General features: G+C 41.7%; 1 protein-coding gene across 1 annotated transcript in view; it reads left to right on the forward strand.

Moving 5' to 3' along the window:
* The window catches only part of CDH13 (cadherin 13), a 984,184-nt gene that overhangs the window by 425,450 nt on the left and 537,714 nt on the right, over positions 1-21,020 (forward strand). Inside the window, exon 4 of the mRNA XM_033128954.1 lies at positions 4,463-4,579. Coding sequence (XP_032984845.1) covers positions 4,463-4,579 — 117 coding nt within the window. The remainder of the gene's footprint in view (positions 1-4,462; positions 4,580-21,020) is intronic.

Consider the following 21,020-nt stretch of genomic DNA (forward strand, 5'->3'; position numbering starts at 1 on the left):
TTCAGGTCCTCTGCCTGGTTTTTAATTGGATTGTTTGTTTTTTCTGGTGTTGAGTTGTATGAGTTTTTTAAATAAATTTTGGATATTAACTCCTTATCAGAGGAGAAATATCTTCTCCCATTCAATAGTATATCTTTTTGTTTTGTTGATTTTTTTTTTTTGCTGTCCAAAATCTTTTTATTTTGATGTAGTCCCATTTGTTTATTTTTCCTTTTGTTTCCCTTGCCCAAGGACATATATCAATAAAAATATTACTGAGGGTAATGTTGGAGAGTTTACTTCCTATATTTTCTTCTAGGAGTTGTATGGTTTCAGGTCTTACATTTAAGTCTTTAATCTATTTTGAGTTTATTCTTGTTATATGGTGTAAAAAGCTGGTACAGTTTCATTTTCTTTGAATGTATCTGTCCAGTTTTCCCAGCACCATTTATTAAATAGACTGTCTTTACCCCAATGTAAAATCTCCCTTCCTTTGTCACAGATTAAACGACCATATAGGCATGGGTATATTTCTGGGCTCTCTGTTCTGTTCCTTTGATCTATGTGTCTATTTTTATGCCAGTACCATGCTGTTCTGATGAGTATGGCCTTGTGGTGTAATTTCATATCAGGTAGCATGCTACCTCCAGCTTTGTTCTTTCTCAGGATTGCAGGGGCTGTTTGGGGTCCTTTACGGTACCATATAAATTTTAGGATTGTTTGTTATAGTTCTGTGAAATATGGCATTGGCATTTTGATAGGGATTGCATTGAATCCATAGATTGCTTCCACAGCTTGTGGGGTGGGCCGGCCACTCAGTGGCAGAGAGTGCTCCAGGTGATGAAGTACTAGCCACTCCAGGTGGGGAGCCAGGGTGTTACCAAGTGGTGTGCACATGTGGATTTTACCAAACCAATGCTGTCTCAGATTTGGCCCTTTGGGGAAGGGTTTAAAATAGAAAAGATAGCAGCCTCCTGTGGGTTACATGTGAGGTAGGCTCCACCCAGGGATAGTGGCTGCTGTGTCTCCAGCCATCATCTTGAATTCACACAATTCCTTTCCTCCTCTGTCTCTGGCGCTTTTTGAGTTGCCAACCCCCCACCAGCGACCAGGTGAATGTTTGCAAGTGAGTGAGTCTATGTGCAGGCCCTTGAAAAGGGTGTCTGGGTTTCCAGCCACCTTTCCTCTCTCCGGGATGGACATACAGAGTCCTCGCCGATTTTCACTACCAGATGCTGTGGGAACTCCTCTTCCTGGCATGGGACCCCAGGGCTAGGGAGTCTGTGTGGGAGTGGGACCCCTCCGTCTTCAGGGCGTGGGGAACGTTTGCCATTGAGGTGTCCCTCCCAGTGTCCCACCACTACCTGTGGGTGTGGGGTCAGCCCATTTTGCATTTCTGCCTCTCTGACCAGTCTTGATGTGACCTCTTCTTTAGATCTTTAGTTACAGGGGTTCTGTGCAGCTAGTCTTCTGATGATTCTGAAGGTTGATTGTTCCATAATTTATTTATAATTTTGGTGTGATCCTGGGATGCAGTAGGCACAGCATTTACAGAATCCACCATCTTGGACCCAAAAGGACTTTAAATCTTTTCAAAGTGTTTTCCTGAGGGTTTTTGTTATTTCAAATGAGATTCATATGCTGCACATTTTTTACATACCTTCTATTCTTTTCCTATCCCCTAATAAACCAACGGAATCTTCACAGATGATACACATCAGTGTTTTTATGAATGTAATCCACTCTGTTTTTCATTGACTTCTCATTGTTTGTTCCATACTCTCTATGCTGTTTTTTACTTAGTTGGATTGGTATATATAGGTATAAACACACACACACACACACACACACACACACACACACACACACAATCTTGTTTTGGTTGGTGGGTTGTTGTTGTTTTAATCGTTTCTTACTCTTTGTTCTCACTCTCTCTTCCATATACACTCTAGTTTTCTGCCTTTGCTTGAATATTGATTCTTTGGTCTTCTTAGAGACCAAACAGTGTTTTGTTTGGACGCATTCATTAAGATTTCAAATATTATTTTTCTATGTTCAATATAGTTTATATAAATAGAAGATGTTAAATATGATATTCTATATTTTCCTACCCATTTTATTCTATATATTCTCTCTGCTAGCTAGGTGAATTGGAGCAACTGACATAACCACTCTGAACTTGATACTCCTTATTGGTTTTGGGGGGTGGGGCTAAGATCTACTTGGGAATTGTATTGCAAATATTAGAGCAGACACGTGTAATGTGCCAAGTACATTGCCCGATACACGCTTAATAAATTGTTACTATTATGTAGTTTGTGATGGTGATTGTGGGACTGGTCAAATGGTGATCATGTGGTTAGAACATGGTCTTTACAAGTGACAATTGCAAAGTGCTTAAGAGTGTCTCCCACTCAGGGACTCAATTTACCTTAGTCCTGTGGTTGAACATTTAGTTTGTTTGCCACTATTGCCCTTTGTAAGTAATGTCTCACCAAACATCTTCCTGCATATGGTTTTATTTTGTTTTGAATTTAGTATTTGTCTGTATTGCTAGGAGTGAAATTAGAAAGTGAAGGGATATGTACATTAAATATGCATATTTAACCTTGATAGATAAATATTGTCAATTGCTCTTCACAAGAATACTATCAATTTATTCTCCCACCAAAATCAAGAGAAAAATTCTTTCTAGAAGCTTCCATAGACTTAGCTAATCGTATTTCTTGTTTGACTTTCCTTATGTACATTTTCCTTTAAAACTATGATATATATGTATATGTGTGTATATATGTACATATGTATGTATACGAGGTCGGACAAGTCAGTTCGTGAACTCACCCTAGAAAAAGTCTACATACCTCATTGCTGAATATCATTACGGTCACCTTAGAAGTACTCCCCTTGGGAAGCTGTGCACCGACACCAGCGCCTCGTCCATTCTTCAAAGCAATTTTGGAACTCTTTTTCTGGAATGGCCATCAGAGCTGTCATCACATTACCCTTGATGTCCTGAATATCATCAAAATGTCTTCCTTTCAATATTTTATTTATATTCAGGTAAAGAAAGAAGTCATTGGGGGCCAGATCAGGTGAGTAGGGAGGGTGTTCCAATACAATTATTTGTTTACTGGCTAAAAACTCCCTATCAAGCAGTGATGTGAGCTGGTGCATTGTCGTGATGCAAGAGTCATGAATTGTTGGCGAATAGTTCAGGTCGTCTAACTTTTTCACACACCCTTTTCAGCACTTCCAAATAGTAAACTTGGTTAACTGTTTGTCCAGTTGGTACAAATTCATAATGAATAATCTCTGTGATATCAAAAAAAGATTAGCAATATCACTGAACAAGTTTATGAACTTAATTGTCAGACCTTGTATGTCTATATATGTATGGTATATACATACATATGTACACCATATGTACGTACATAGACATACACATATATTTTGTGTGGCATGTGTTAGTGTTGATATTTAAATATCATTTGCCACATGATTTTGCTAGGAACCTGTTGTACAAAGTTTCAGATGCATACTTTTGATGATACATTAATTCATACATGGCATTGAATAAGACTGGTTTATGTTTTTAAAATGATATTCTATTTTCAGTTTTCTTGTAGTCCTCTGATCAGACCGAGGAGAAAGTCTCAGCTTGGTGCTAACAACATTTTAACGCCCCTCTAACCCTTTCTTATCTCCCTTTTACAAAGAGGAGCTTTTTTTCCTGGAGTTTCTAGCTCAAATTTAATAACATCATTTGGTTTCCAATATGTTTATTTTCATTTTTTCCTACTTTATATAAAGAGCAATACTGTTACTTTATTTAAAATATTGATAAAAAGGGACTTTTTTTGCACACATTTATTTAATTAGAAAGGTGAGTCACAGACGGGGCAGACATCCCGACAGTGATGTTCCAATGATTGAAGTTGGGGACATACTGTGTAGGGAGTGCATCAAAACAGCCCTCCTACTAACAATAATAACAAATGGTCCTTGAATAAACATTGACGACAAGCCTCCATAATGCCCGACAGTTTGGAACTTTGTGATTGCCCTTCATCCCTGTTCACTTGTGTGTGTAAGAACCTTGCAGTTGGCCATGAGACGAGTCATTTTTATATCCAGTGAGTTCTATGGGTTTTGACCAGGTGAATAATCTCCTCACTTGGCAGATAAAGAGCGGGAATATACAAGCACGAAAGGATGTATAAATCAAGACTGGCATTGTGAATAGAATGATTCAGAAAATAGAATTAAATAGCTTAATGATAGTCATTGAGACTCACAATGTCAGCTTTCGTATAATTCTAAGGATGTACTTGCTAACGCTAATGAGGTTTGATGGAATAAAATGAACAATGTCCAAACAGCTGTATGCCTTCGCAACAAAGGAACCACATCTCGGAGCAGACTGGTACATCCGCTCCATCGGGGAGGCTGTTCAATTGATTTTGGTTTTTTTTTTCTCTTTTAGGATATATTTAAATTTGCAAGAACTTCTCCAGTCCCAAGACAAAAGAGATCCATCGTGGTATCTCCCATCTTAATTCCAGAGAATCAGAGACAACCTTTCCCAAGAGACGTTGGCAAGGTAAGTCAGGAAAAAACGCAAACGATAGCAGCATGTTTTTGTTAAGAGCTGAGCATGCATGAGACAAGCTGACTGTGACCGGGTGATCTGCTGGAACTGGCCTCAGTTCCTCTATGATAAGAGGCCAAAGTGTTTTGACAAAAAAAAAAAAAAAAAAAAAAAAAAAGTCAAAAGTTATTGAACAACAATAAAAGAGGAAGTTGCAAAAAATAATCGTCACAGCTTTGAATATGATCTGGAGATTGGTGTGGTAGGTAATTATGCTGACGTCATCAGAAGGATGTTGTTGGTTAAGAGATAGACTCGGTGCTTTTACAGATGATGTCAAGGCAACCATCCAGGTAAGTTCTCTTACTACAGCGGTATGATGATACGTGTGGCCTTTTAATTTAGATCCAAGTTTTCAAATGTGTTATTCTAGGAACACCATTGGATAAGCTTTCTAAAAATTAAGCCAGATCAAAGGAACTAAATCATACCAACCAGATCCAGAAAACACTGTTGCATAAATCAAAACAAAAACTTTGTCGAGAAGAAGTGCTCCCAGTTAAATCAACAGAAATACTGATGCTCCCTGATCAACACATTCGATTCCAATAGGAGAGTCAACATGGATAATCCAGTTTTTACCAGTTTGTATTTCTTGGTGAACTTGACATTTGAACAGTAGCTCTCAGTTGAATGAATGATCTCAACGACTGGTGCTATTGGACTGTTTATTCATTCATTAAATGAATAAGGAAGACCTGTTACATGCTGGACTCCAAGAGTGGGACTGTGTGAATATGGGTATAAACAAGCGTATAATTCCCTGTCGTGCTAGAGCTTGTATTGTAGTGGGGGGACAGACATTTCAATGAGCAAATAAATAAACAAGGAAATTGCAGAGGATAACAAATGCTTTGAAAAAACAGAAACAGGGTGATGCGAAAAAGAGTAAATGGCAGGAACAAAGAGTAGAGGGAGGAGGGCATCTTTACACAGATGGCTGGGAAAGACTGGCTTGAGATGTTGACCCTCGAGTGGAGATTGGAAGGATGAGAAAGGGGCAGCCATGGAAAGGAAGGTCTGGGTAAACTGGATTCTTGGCAGTGAGAACTGCATGTGAGAAGCCTGGCAATGGGAAAGAATGGGATATATTTTAGGAGAAACATGGCTGGTTGACTTCCATGCAGTGAACAGAGGAGAGTGGTAAGAATTGATGTCAGAGAAGCTAGCCTGTCGTAGGGGCCTGGAGGCCATGCTCAGGAGTGGCGTCTTCATCATGTGTGCAGCAGGGAAACCACTGGAAGGTCGTCCCTGTGTGTGTGTGTGTGTGTGTGTGTGTGTGTGTGTGTGTGTGTGTGTGGTGTGTTTGCTTTGAAAGATACTTTCGGCTGCCCTGTAGGATATTATTTGTGGGAGCAGAATGGTAGGAGGAATGGACACAGAGACAGGCTGAGAGGTTGTTTTTATAGCAATCTGGGAAAGATGTGAGGGTGATTTGGACTATTGGAAATCTACTTCCATTGAAAATTAGTAGCACCAATGATCAATATCCTCAGAATCACCATGTTTATGATTTTGAACTACCACTGTGCCAGATGTCGATCTGTAAGCAAAACCTTGCCAGGAGTGCAGGATATGATATAAAAGGAAGCTTTTAAGGGGCTCATGAGCCCTGCCCCTTTGGGCAGCCCTAGCCACTGTGGTGGCTATCGGTAGTTTTCCCTGAAGCCAACACCGGCAATTGCCAAGGGACCGGAGTCCTCAAGTCTCCAAGACTCTGCCCCGAACAGTTTCCGAGACACAAGTGGCGTGCTTGTTCTTTGAGCCTGGTGTTCTCAGCCCTCACTGTGCCTCAGAATCACCTGGGGGCAGTTCAACTACAGATGCCAGGCTGCACCCTCAGAGACTGATTCAGCTGGCCAGGGGCTGAGAACCAAGCATCAGTACTTTCTAAGATCTCGTGTAATTCTGATGTGCAGTCCAGGCTGACGACCACGGGCCTAAGCCAATCGTACTTCAAGGGCGGCCGTGAGCCAGCGTCAGCCTCACTTGGTTGCTTGCTAGACATGCACGTTCTCAGGTCTCACCCCAGAGCCACTGAACCAGACCCTCGTGTAACGAGGCCAGGAGTCTGGGCGTGACTTTCGATGATTTTGATGCACACTCAACTTTACGAAGGTCTGGTCTAAAACACATGCCCCTGTCCCACCTGCCACTAATAAATAATACGTTCAGTATGGAGTTTCAGTTCCATTAATTAAGTTATAAGAAGGGTGATCATATACGCGAGTTGCTTGGAAAATTGGTTGTCCTGGCATAATTATTATCGTCATGAGAAACGCCTTTCCTGTTAAGCATGGCCAGATTTGAGCATTATGTGGTCATCCTAAAGCTGCCTTCAAGCCCACATTGTCATCCCCCTGAGTGTATTTGGATAGTTTGCATAAGACTCTTTCCTTGAGGTACATAATGGATCAGTAAGTGTGCAGCTAACTAGGGGTGTTCTTCTGCATTGTTTCTTACTTGTCACAGCCTCAAAACACAATGTTGTTCCCCAACTGAGGATTCATCGCTACTTGGCCCCTTATGTACAGCCCACGTGGGCGCTCAACCTGGATTCTCTACAAATCAACTGTGTTTCTAAATGTGATAGCCTACTAACCTTGCAATGGGTGAAATCCTCCCAAACCTCCAGATGGTTTTTGCAGAACAACTGCACTGCCTTCCAAAAACTGCTTGCTTCCCCATGTTTTTGATGCCTTTGAAGGCATCCCTTTTTCTCTTTGTGCTTCCTTGCTTTTATTCATTCATCTTATCCTTTTCTTTATATCTTTATTCATTGTCATCTCCACCAGGAGCTGACAAGCAATGCTCTGTGGAGCTGTGACAGCTTATCGGTGTCTTCAGTGAATGCTGGGGAGGTGGGTAGAAGGGAAAAAACACCGAAGAAGCACGGCTCTGGCCTCCACGTATCATCCTCCCCTACCCAAACTGTCTGGGTCAAGGCAGCTCTAATTTTATAAATATTACATACCAGACTTCAGTGTAGAATGTCATTTGAAGAGATTCTGTGGTTATAAAAGGATAACGACACTTGTCTTACTTTGAGTTCCCCGAGACAAGAATTCAAATGCAGGTAGTTTCTTTAGGAGGTGAAGAGAATACTGGTAAGAGGGTGAGGAAGTAAGACAGGGGAGGGAAGCACCCGCTTGAGAGGCCAGTTTATCAAGGCAACTGGCCCTCTGAGGGAGTGGATTGTCATCCCATTGGGAAGTGCTGAGAAATGGCATAGAGCAACTCAGGGTTATCCACGCCAAGGGAAGGGAGCTGGGGTACTTACATGCCAACCCCACCAGTCTGGTTGAGGGCCCCTCCTAGAGTGGCCTGCCCTGTGCTCTGCACACAGGCACAACGGCTTTCTGGGGTTTGGGGGAGACCTTCAGGCAACAAGCCACATGGCAGCTAGAAGTCTGGAGGTATGCACCCAAAAGGTGAGGTCCACGGGACAGGACAGGGCACTTGGGACAGGACATCACTAAACTTGATATACGTACTTTTGATTTGCAGGCTAGGTTTCCTCTGTCTTTGTCTCATCCTCTGTTCCCCCCTCATTTTCTGGACTATCTTTGCTGCGTCTCATACCTTTGAAACCAATTGTACTTGTCTCTCTTCGTTAATAAGTCCTCGCTGCATCCCAGGAGGGAAAAATCTCTGAAATTCAACCCAGTTCATGTCAACAAGCATATATTCAGCTTCTGCTGTTTACAAGGCATTGTGCTAGAGGCTGAGGATTTAGTGATGAAGGGGAAAAATCCTTGATCTCGTAAGATTACAGAAGAGTGGGAAAAAATCATCACAAATTTATTGTTTGTCCAGTACTGTAAATCATAAGCAATTTTCATCTATTATGCTGAATTCTTATAATAACAACACCATGGGGATTATCTCCGAATGAGCCAAATGAGGTAATGAGATTCAGAGGAGTGGAGTGACCTGTCCGAAGTCACACAGTCCCTTTAGAGCAGAGACAAGCTATGTAACAACTCTTTGAGATTTCAAAGTCTGTGTTCTTAACCGATATGCTTTGGGCTAAGTGCAATCTGAGAATTCTCTTCTATGGAACGAAATATCCTTGCTGAAAATTGTTCTCTTTAAAACAGCATTAAAATTAAGTTTCTTTGAAACCAAAAAATATTTTGGACTGAGCGATGATTAATGGATAGATGTATGATAAAACAAGTAATAGTAAATTGGTAATAGTAGAATCTACTATCAGGTGATGGCTGAATGGTGGATAGCTATAAACTTCTTTCTACTTTTCTATAATGTTCAGGAACTTCATAATGCAAAGCTGGGAAAAAATTAAATTTAGCCAAATATAAAATTATGATAAACAACACAAGAGTTGCCATGCTGGCACAAAAGTACCTTTTTGTTTGTTTTGCACTTCAAGAGGGTGAATGCAGAGTAAGTACCCGTTTCTTTATTTTCTTTTGTCATATTTTATCAAAATCTGAATTCCTTTAAGGAAAGGAGGCCCATATACTAAAGGGGAAAGACATCAAAAGCAAGGCGCTGCCTGGAATTAGCCCTCCATGGGAGTTTTTCTCAGTTCAGGGTTGTGCCATGTAGAATTGCATATTCACGGAAAGGTTATGCAGGCAGCTCTGGGGATTAGACAGAGTTTTGACTGATGCATAATTCATCTATCTGCCAAAGAAATTAATTGGTAAGTAACTACATTACTAGAATTTGGGGGCTGCTTTTCCATCATATCTCTCAATGTTTCTGAAAAAAGGATAAAACACCCAGTCGTGAGCACACTTCCCCAAACCTGTGATTTCCTTCCCATTTCTGAATTCCAGGCAGCAGGGGCGGATCTGGGAATGTATGCCTGGCAAGAAATGTGTAGTTCCTAATGTGTGCCTTTTCCCTCCCTCTCCCTTCAAAGTGTGACAATTTCAAAATTTGGGCCATAAATAATTTCTCAGTTTTATCAACTTTTACTGATAAATATTTGATTGCATCTGTAGAGAATTTTGAGTTCTTGGACCCGATTGATTGAGAGCAGGGGACTTTAAATCTGTGAAGAAGCAAGGAGGTCTTTGGGAGACGTATTTTATTCTGTTTTATATTAAGTTTGAAAGACAAGCCATTTATGAAATGCTTATTAGAGATTCTACTTTCATCACAAACCCTTTTCATCAAAACCAATGAAAATACATTTTACTGAAAATCCTTTTTTTATTCCCCCTATAAATTGGTAGAATGGGGCTTTCGAAGGACATCTTTAACCCAGAATGGAAGAAATATATAATTAGGCCATGTGCTCTTTGTAAAAGGAATCAACATAGATCATTAGAGCAAATCGTGAAAACCACTGAACCAGGACTGGGCTTTGATTGTGTCATGAATGTCAGTAATACATAAGGGTGATTTATGGCAGTTCGTAAATATTCCTCAGAGTTTTGGACATATGACTTCTTAGAAGCCTCTCCAAATACTCTGTACTTCTCATTTATGCCCACCTCTGCAATTCGGTGCTAAGGATCTAATGGCCTTACAATTAAACATGCTTTACTCTATGTGCTCGTCACTGGCATCACTTGGAGAACCCGCAGGTACCCAGCTGCATCCCCAGAAGCTGGACCAGTCAGCTGACACTGAGCCCAGCCCTGCTCCACCTCACCCTCCCACTGAGATGTGGGCTTAGCGTCCCTTGCTCCCCATCCTGTCGCCTGATTCATCTCACGTAATCGCCATCAGCCCTCCACCATTGCTCCACCATTCTTATCCAAACCCACCGACATGCCTCATCTCAGAAATTGACATCTTTTAATGTCCTCCTTTTAGAACAACTAGCAGTCTTATTCAATAACTAAAACTTACCATTGGCTAATGTATAGGAGAGAGATTTGAATGTAGGGGATCCAAGACGTCCAGAAGGTCATTACTCAAAAATTCTAGTTAAGATGAACTGCGGAAGTTATTTCTACATTCAGCGGAGCCACTTGTACATATGCCATTCCTATCCGTGACTTTGAACTCTTTCCTCCTTCCTGGACACACTCACTGTCTTCATCCTCCCTCCATAGAGACTGCACCATTTACATTCTAAGGCTGCACTGTCCAGTGGAGTGTGTCCACCATTGCAGAAAGCTCTACGTCTACAGCGTCCAATATGGCAGCCACTAACTGCATGTGGCCACTGAGCACTTGAAGTGTGGCTAGTGCAACTGAGGAACTGGATGTTAATTTTTTATTTAAATTTAATTTTCATTTAAACTTAAGAACTACTACTTGATGCAATTATTGGAACCACTTGGCATGTGAATCTACCTTTTGAACTATAAATTTTAATCTAAATACAGATGAATTTCTTTTGCTGAAAATGTGATGTCCAAATTGAGGTATAAGTGTAATATATCACATAGGATTTCAAAACCTTAGTAAACACACAAAAAATAGAAAATATCTCATTAATAATTCTTATATTGATGTCATGTTGAAATTAAAATATTTTGTATATTTGATATGATTTAAATTAATCTCACGTGTTTCTTTTTACTTGTTTGTAATGTGGCTACAAGAAAATTTTAAATTATTTATATGGCTCGCATTATATTTCTTTTGGGCAGTGCTGGGCTAAAGCTTATTTTTGATAGTCTCTACCATGAAATTTTTGCCTGATCTCCTTTACACGTTGTTTATATTTCTTTGACGAACACTGAACACATTTTGAGCAGCAACGTAGTTTCTTTTGTATTTTTCTTATCTTCCCATTAACTATAATTCATCAAGTACAGCAGTTCAGTACATTGCCTAACACACAGTAGGGACTCAAATATTCTTGGACTTGAATTCTAGTCAGGTGTATGGCTGGTTGAATAAGGCATTCACTGGTTACTGACTAATTAAAGTGATCATAGCCTGGTTGATTGTTAGAATGGTATTGACAGACCATTATATGGTCAGTCTGGCTATTTCCAGTCATTTTAATTTTCCACAGTGGCACTGAGGCCATCAGATAAATTGCTTGGCAGTCAACCATTATGTCAGGTCATATAAGCATTCTTAGCAGATTGTGATAGATTTGGTGTTGATGGATTTTGCGCACATGTGTGTGTGGTGTGTGTGTGTGTGTATGTGTGTGGAGAGAGAGAGAAAGGAAGAGAGAATGCGTGTGTGCACCTATATGTCTGAGTTTGCTCCTACATACACTGGCATTTTAAATCCCAATAAATAAAAATTGAAACTTTTATCTTTATTCACAGCTAAACAGAGTTAATTCTAAATTATTTTGACTAAGTCTAATAAAAGCTTATATTCACCATTAGCAAGTGCTGCCCTCTTTCCACAAAATTTAATTAATGATAAGACATAATTGAGTTGTTTTGATTCTTTGCCAAATGAATATCTATGCAAAAATGCCCTCCCTGATACACATCTAGCAAATAAAGGCATCTGAGCCTATGGAAGAAGCAATATTTCTAGCCCTGAGTTTATCCCCCTTTCAGTTCTCACTTTAAACGTTTCTTAGGGCTTTATTGTTATATGCATTGGGCCCCAGACTGAATTTATATTTAATTATTTGCAAATATTAAAGGATCTGGCATTTCGGCTTGAATTAGTGCCCTAGAGGGAGGAGAGTTAAGGAATTTTCAAATTCAACTAGAATCTTCAACATCTAATGAGTGTCAGGATCTAAGCCAAACATGGCTACACCTATCGTTCTGTTTAGTTCTTACAACAACCCTAGAAAGTACTACTCCCGTTTCTCAGATAGGGAAGCTGACACTGAGAGAAATTAAGTAATTTGCCCAAGAAAGTGGCAATGCTGATACTGAAACCTAGGGCTCTTCAATGTCAAAGCAGTGATCTCTATCCCATAACACATATAAATGTTTAATTTCCATAGGTCTTTCCAGGTTTGCGTTGTATGCTCACATGAATTGCCATTTGCCTAGTGCACGTACTTTCAGAAACCAGGATTAGACCCCTATTGTACCATTGAGGAAATTGAGGCTAGAGCACCATGCAGGACTGTCTACTTGTGGTACAAACTGAATTGTTGTATAAGATGAGTTCCTTCTGTGTTGCCACCTGCCATGAACCAGGGAGAGCTCTAGAGGTATTTCAAATAGCACATGGCATGGATTAAGGAATAGGCTTTATTGGAAAAAGACAATACATATAAGCCGATGGTCAGCCAAAAATGAGAAGCAGTGCTCCCCATTCCTCATCATCCCACAGAGAGGTATCCTAGGGCCTGGGCAGAGAGCTGAACACATCATGTAGGTTTGCCAGGAACGGCATTCTGCTCCCATGGTTCTCCCTTCTTAGTTGGCTACTTCAAATACAACCTTCTCAGTGGATCGATAATCAAACTGCTGGAATGTTTGACAGCCTGAGCGCAGGTACCCAGATTTATAGGAGTTGTCTCAGATTCCAGATGCTCAAAGCCAGATGTGTTTGCCAGATACTGGCAAACTGGCTATTGGGGATCAGGGCAGCCCTGATTTGTAGTGTTTGCCACTTCCTTTGGTGTAAATACTCCAGTGGCCAATTTCAAGTAACTGACTTGAAAAATATTTTAATATTTAACAATTGGCTTTCAAGAAACAGTAGAAGCTGGCACCAGCATACCATTGACCTTGAGGCCCATGGAATGGGATGCTGGATGGGACTGGGGATGCACTGACCCCATGGGGAGCAATGCTTGAGTGGACTGTCCAGCACGGAGAAGTGGCTTATCCATCCACCCATTCACCCCAGGTTTTGACTACTTTCTTGTCCAAGGTGAACATCAGGGGTCATTTTGAGCAATTCTGCTCTTTATATCACATTAAGTGACTTGTCACACAGCCAGGTGCAAGCTAGAAGCAGACCTTGAACCTTTACTCTTTCAGCCCTGCCATACCTCTCCTCTGAGTCAATCTCCTGGGGTTGACAAATTCAGTGACAATTGTCCCAATTCTACCTAGAAAATGAAAAAGGGAGAGAGAAAATTATCTGCGAAGTGTGGGGAAATGAGGTTCACCTCACAAACATTTATTTGATATGCGTGTTTGCACATGGAGTGAAGGCCGGAGGTCATGTCTTAGTTTAACAAATACATCACATGTTGAGAAGCAAAAAAGGGCTTTCTTCACCAGGAGAGGAAAGCTCTGCCTTGCTTCAGACAACGCATTTTTTGTTGGTATCTCTGCTGCCAACCCTGTTCAAAGGGAGCCACAAGGAATAAAAGTGAAAGCAGAAAAGGCCAATTTTGGTGTAATTAAGAGATATCACTGCTCGTTTTTCTCGGTGGCAAGGCCACAGCTGACTCGCTTGATAAGGGCTGTGAAGATACAGGGCCCAGGGTCCTATGGGGAATGGGCTGGCCCTTGCATGGTTAGATTTCCAGTCCCAGCTTGGAGGAGGATGGAGGCAGAAACTGGATGGAGACAGAATCAGGCCACTACAGGGTTTTCTGAAGAGGGGAAGGAATAAGTGGAGAACCCACCTTTATTTCCTTTTCTACCTTGGAAGTAGCCCTGGCTTTCAAATGGGGTCATGAGAGAAAGACTACCACATGGGGTGGGTCCTGAGAACACTGCCTCCAGGCATTGTGTTGGCCTGCCTCCAGACGTAATGGCGGGGGTATGTCGTGGACACAGAGACCCTTTGTTGCAAGTTTAAATGTTCCCATCTCTAGGTATTGTTGCATTGTGTGGTTTGGATCAGATGAAGAAAGAGCGTCAGCTTAGGCCTCTTGGGCAGGCAAACATCTGTCCTAGGCTGAAAAATTGGGTCTCTTTCATTTATTCATTCAGGAATATTTTTATCACGCAGCTGTATGTGCCAGGGCGTCCATTCCAGGGGACACACAGAACTATAAACGGGCAGATAAACACTACAACAGGGAGCTGTGGGAATGTGGAGTTGAGAGGCCGAGCAAGTAATTCCTAAGAGGATTTCTGCCTGATTGCTGGCTATCAATAGGCAAAGTGAAGGCACGATGGAAAGAAAGAGAGTTCTCCAGGCAGTGGGAAGAACTGGATCCAATATCTAGAGGCCAGAGAGAGGATGGTGTGTCTGGAGAACTGAGAGTAACTGAACATGGCTATAATGTAAGGAGAACTCCTCACGAGATAGGGTTAGGAGATAGAGAACCATAAAAACTACTTTGGGAAGTTTGCGTCTTTTCTACAGGTGACAGAGGGTTAGAAATAGGGGAATGACATGGCCAGATTAGCGTTTTAGGAAGATTAGTCCAGTTGTAGTGGGTCCTACCTGAAGAAGGAGAAAACCAGGAGCAGGGGAGACCCAGGTAGAGGCTGTGACAACGACCAAGGTAGGCAGTGAAGGGCAGGGAAGAGCAGGGGGACTGAAGACAAGACAAGTCAAGATGTATTTTCAGGGAGAAAGGGTACCATCGGTGGGTGAGTGTAGGGTGGGTGAGGGAAGGAAACAGGCGGAGGAGCCCTCTTAGCTGGGAACACTATGCCTCCTTAGGATGCTGAAGAAAGCCACGTGGACTGAGGGTTTAGCTGTGGATCCGTGAACCTTTCATGAAACTGAAGCAGCTATTTAATCCTTCTCTCCAAAGTTTACTCTTTCCCCTTCCTTGAAATAAGAGAGAATTTCTCCCAGAGGAGACAAATCTACCTGCAGGTTATGTAGATAGAGATGGACTTTCAGATGAGGCGGAGGGCTGTTCTTTTAGGGAACAGATTCACTTTGCAGCCGCGTCGGGCCTGTGGGAACACCAGAGTTTCAGAGGTCCCTTGCTCGTGCCTTCCTGGATCTGAACATAACCCGGCCCCTATGCAAGCCCAAGAATTTTTGTTAGTCCTTCCTTGCTGTGAATTTGAATTTTTTTTTCCTGCCAGCTCAGAAATGCATAACAGCTGTGTTCACTGTTGGCTTTCTAGCCTCAAATTAATTCTAAATACATTTCTTCTTAGTAATTTCTTCTTTGAATCCGATGTTTGGCTATGCATTAGTATACACAATTCGCAGGCTCTGTGTTGCTCAATTTTTAGTTCATTTATTTGACAACTTGAAATTCCTCACAAGTGGTGCTTTTATTTTGTTATTTGCATCTGGAAATCATTCCTAACATGCTGTGAAATAAATCTGTCTTTTCTTTAAAAAAAAATAATAACTTTTCTCCCTTATTATAAGAATAATAGATGTTCATTGTAAGGACTTTGAAGAAAACAATATATATTTAACAACAATGTAAGAATTTCCCCCAGTCCTCCGACTTGACATAACCACTGTGGACACCCCAGGGCAATGCTTCCCAACCTTAAAAGGGTGCACAGATCTGTGAGAACAGAGATTTCCGGCCTCATCCCTGGAGTTGTGGATTCCATAGGTCCGGGGTGGGGCCTGAGAATTCCCATTCTCACAAGCACCCTGGTGCTGCTGACGGTCCCCCAGTTCTGTGGCCCACAGTTTGGGACGCTCTATCCTAAACATGCAATGTCCAACATGACCATCTGGTACTTCTTGATTTTTCACTCACCAATGTCACAGACATATCTTTCATGTCCTCAAATGTCTTCCTTCAATGAAATTTTGAAAGACTGGTATGGTATGCCATGGGTACCACAGTCATTGAGTTCCAGGGCTTCTTAATTGGGGGTCTACAGACCCCGCAGGGGTCCATGGATAGAGGGGTTCCCTTTATAATGTGATGTATCTTTTTTTTTTTTGCACTTAAAATATTCTTCTGCAAAGGATGCCACATGACATACCAAATGCCAAAGGAGACCATCACACAAAAATGGTGAAAATCTTTTATATGATCCCCAATGACTAACAGTTTGTTGTTTCCCTCTAACAGGTCCTAGTTGTAAATCATATTGCCATGACCATCACCACTTATAAATCTTTGCATAGATATGTATGTAAATAGGAATGTTGATTGATTATTATACTAAACTTCAGGCTCTCCTAGAGCTTCCTTCCTCCCAACCCCAGGATCCGGAGGAGAAGTCAGTCTTTAAGTCAGGCTTATGGGAATTCTTGGCCGAAGCCAGGGAGACTTTTATGCTCTCAACAGGCTTTCATTTAATTTAATAGGTTATTTTATGAGCCAAAGAATGAAAAGTTTAGGATGCCAACAAACAGACATCAACTCAGAGGATTTTCTAACAAAGAAGAAAATCTTTGCTAATCAAGATGTTATTAAAAAGTATCAGATGTTAGCCACACTAGTCTCTCAGTCGTCTACTGGGGTGAATGGCTTCACACATCTGAGCTGCCTGTCTTAGGTGGGACTGGCAATAATAATATTAATAATAGCAATAATAATAATAGACTAATTTGTGGCCAAGTTCCATGGATAAAACTTGGTTACTACTTCTTTGTATTAAGGTTTCCCACCTCTTCCTGGTAATGACATTGGTTTGGTCCAATCACAAACTTCTCTTCTCAACTGGGTCACTGACCGCCCACCTTCTTCTGTTGTCTTTTAGAATTATTAATAAGTGGCCATCATGCAAAAATCCTTAAGACATGGAACATGATAAACAATGACTCAAGAACACCTCATGATTTTTGTTTCTTGCCCTTGTTTCTACCTCCTGGGAATGGAATGACCCAATCTCATGATACCAAGGACCTCTAACAACACATTATTTTTCAGATAAAGAAATATTTCCTCCATGATAAATGACTGAGTCATAGCCTGCTGATGTACAGTTTCTAGAACAGACAATTTACACACCCATCCTCATCTGACATCCCCAGTGAACCACTGACTGTCTGAAATGTCTCCTAGTCCCCTTCCGAAGTCAGAGGAATCCATCTTGAAAGTTTTGCTTCTCTTAGGCTGTATCTGTATTTATCAACACTTCAATCTTCTCTCAATTCAGAGAGATAATGGAATATTAATGCTGGAAGGAGCACTGGAGATGGCTGCGTCCAAACACCTCACTCCATAGATAAGATGGAAAATGATTTGCCCAGGATCAAAAGGTGGGAAAAGTGCTCATGTCCTGCCCCCACTTCTGGTGCCCTTTTGCCTACACCTGGTCTTCTGCGTCTTCATTGTCCTGACAATGGCTGGGGACTTCCCAGATCTTTAGGAGGCTCAGCACAAGCTCACGGTGACCGATGGCAGGGTGTTCACAATCTCTAGGATCATTTCTAAGACTGATTTTATTCCTTATCTTTTCATTGCTCTTGGCAGTGTTCTTAGAGGGTAGTCCAACCTGAAGAGATCAGCTAATGACCCCACATGTCCTCCCAGTCTCAGAGCACGCTGCAGGTCCAACTCAGCCTTTGAACAGGAAAAAGCTGGCTGAAGAACTCCGGGAAATGGGAATATATCAGTGCAAGTGTCCCACTGTGTGACTCCCTGTTTTGTTTGAGGAGAGTGACTTATGTCACCCAAATAGGCTCATTGGGAGAGCATAATTCCTGCATCGGTTGTTTGTCCAAGTTTTACCCATTGTATCTTCAGCATCTGGTATATGTCTGATGCAGACGAGGCTCTCAATAAATATTTGTTGAATGAATGAATGGTCAGAAAAAGCTGCAGTGGTCTCCCTACAATTGCTTAACTGTAAAGTTACTTCTTCCTACAGGTACCTATATATTCTTTCACATGCAGAATAAATGCTATGAAATTTGGGATTAATCAGCATAATTTTTTCTTTACTATATCAGTTATTGTTAAGTGGGTAAAATGATGAACTTGCTAGAAGAAAGGAGATATTTGGGGAAAGTTTCAGAAATTTAAATGTAATATATGAATATGCATTTATACACATATTATATAATTCATATTTTGTACATGTAAAGTAGATTTTGTCTCATGGGGGTGACACTTCCTGTGTTTACTTTTGTGGAGAGAATGGTTCATTTTAGGTAAACATTACAAGTACCTGAAGCAAAAACGTTTTTTAAAAAGGGAACCACTTGAAAGCCAATATCTTTGTAATGTTTCATACAGTAGTAGTTCCCTGTCTTAAAGTAAACTGAAGTCCACATACGTATTTATTAATGGAAAGGTGACATTAATGGAAAGATAGGCATATCAAGTGTAACTTGACTATCAAAATGGAATTGTGAAGGAGTGTGAAGGACCATATGCTGAGTACATTAAGTGGGTTCATTCCGCTGTGTATTTTTGTGTGTGCTTTTTATACTTTCCTTATCTACTTCTCCGTTTCCAGGCTCTCTCAGCTGCCACTCATCCTTGCTGTCCCTCTGCCTGCTTTTAATAAGATTAACAGGTCCTTGGAATTCGCTGCTTTAAAATTGCTGTGGGCTGTGAGCCTCCATGCAGGTCCCAATCCTGGGGTCTAGACTCAGAAAAATGGGACGACACAGAGTTGGATTTGTTTCCTGTTCTGCTGGTGACCAACACTTTGACCCATGGGCAGGTCGCTTAAACCATTTAAGTTACCTTTCTTCTTACACGAGACAAGGCTAGTCACATCTACCGTCCATACTGGGGGAAGGATAAAGTGAAATCACTTAGTTGATCATGCTGGGCACACAGCAAGTGCTCAATCAATGCACCCCTCTTTCCTTCCTCTCCCTTCCTGGACAAAATCAGCCTACAGAGGTGTTTGGTAGTTGGGACGTTTTTCGCATGAGGAAGTGACATAGCAAGGTACTTATATGGTACCAAATAAAGATGCAGAAGGCATCTTTTGTTCCCGTAGTTGATACCCTTCTAAAGAGTGAAAGTCCCCGTATTAGTGAACAGGATTTAACCAACATGCTATTTAACATGTTTAAAAAGGACGCTAACTTGATTTAGCATTGCGCAGGCAGAATATTAATTAAAAAAAAAAAAATCAAAGCAGCAATCCTATCTACCCGTCTGCTTTTTCCTATGTTCTAGTTGAGGAGCTGGGAATACATGATTAGCAATAAATTCAAATATAGCCATCATGAGACCTGCTCTGTTCACAACTGTAAATGTAGGGCCTGGGACGTCATGCATACATACAGCATACTTTTTCTCACTGAATAAATATCTATTTTCCACAGATGCTGTATCAGTTTTACTGTGCTCAGGTCCTGCCAAAGGGGGAAAAACAAGCAAAAAGAGACACACTCATCCCAGCTATTCTTGTCTATTTTTCCCTGTTCAGGGCTACGTGTCCCTGAAAAATCACATATGATTCCAGCTGTCATTTACCTAGGCTGGAAAATTTCAGCTTCTGTGAGCATAAGGCTCCATCCACCCAGGTGTCTGTTTCGAGAACAGCGTCCTTTTTTGCAAAACGTGGGTCTGTAGCTCCTGACGAACAGCAGCCACAGAGCCTGCTGACCCTGTGCTACCCAGGGTACATCAGTGGAGACAAGGAGCCCACACGCTGCCTGGAGAACAGCAGCGGGAATAAGATTTCACCCGCTTTGGCAGCATGGGGTTTGCAATCCAGATGGCCCGGTTGCAGATGGAGACACCGTGGATGTGTTACTCCTTGCCCTTGCTGATATAAGCATGGGGACATTATATTCAAGGTTTAGTCTCCATCCATATGTCGCCTCTCCGATTTATTTGTCCACATGAAAGGAGATGAAGCACAGAGCAATAGGACATCCATTCTGCCTTAATTACGGTGACGGGCTGTTTGTCGGGGTGCCACACGCTGCAGCGCTGCCTTGTTCCTTGACAAACTCGGAGCAGGGCTGACGCTGACTCCCCTGCCGCCCGCCCATCACCAGTCCTGGGCAGTGACAGCATTTGGTTTGATATTTATTGTTTGCGACCCAATATTATGACTCCTCCAAGCTTAATGAAAAGGCGAAAATCACTCAGAGAGGGTATGCAATATTGAAGCTCAGAGGCTTTTGAACAAAGTCATGATGCCGGGGACGTTTCTGGCATGTCACGGTTGATATGTTGTCATGATTAGTGACAACGGCGCAGTCATTATTTTCACACAGGTTTAATTGTTCGACTGACACTGAGGGCCATGCCTACACAGTTCAGCAAATGCAATGAAACACGCTGTCATTCAGAGTCCCGTTTTGCGTGCCGCTTTGCACTTGTTTTATTTTTTTCTGAAGAAATTGCCACACTACAAGTCTTCTGCACGTTCACCTCGTATCTCCTTCCCACCGGTCTCTGAGGTCGTGGAGAACTAAGACCTGACTCATCCAGGTTATCTGGTTCTAAGCACACCACCTGCACACCAACAGAAGCCAGAATTTGGAATTCAACAGAATCTCTATGAAGATCGGGAGCCAGTCAACTCTGGTAACTCTTGGAGGCATTATTCTTTCAGGGACAAGAAAGATGATGCCAGGCTCAGGGGCTGAGAGAACTTGGGCAACGCTTCTGGACTTAGAGCCCTTTGTGATTGGCTGCAGAGCTCAGAGACCAGTAGGAGCTGTGGATAAAATCATAGACTGTGGAGTTGGACAGCATGGGTTCAAATTCTACCCCTGCCGCTTTCCAGTCACATGACTTTGGTCTAGCTATGTAATGCCTCTA

This window comes from Rhinolophus ferrumequinum, chromosome 15 (genome assembly GCF_004115265.2).
Source record: "Rhinolophus ferrumequinum isolate MPI-CBG mRhiFer1 chromosome 15, mRhiFer1_v1.p, whole genome shotgun sequence".
Classification (NCBI taxonomy): domain Eukaryota; kingdom Metazoa; phylum Chordata; class Mammalia; order Chiroptera; family Rhinolophidae; genus Rhinolophus; species Rhinolophus ferrumequinum.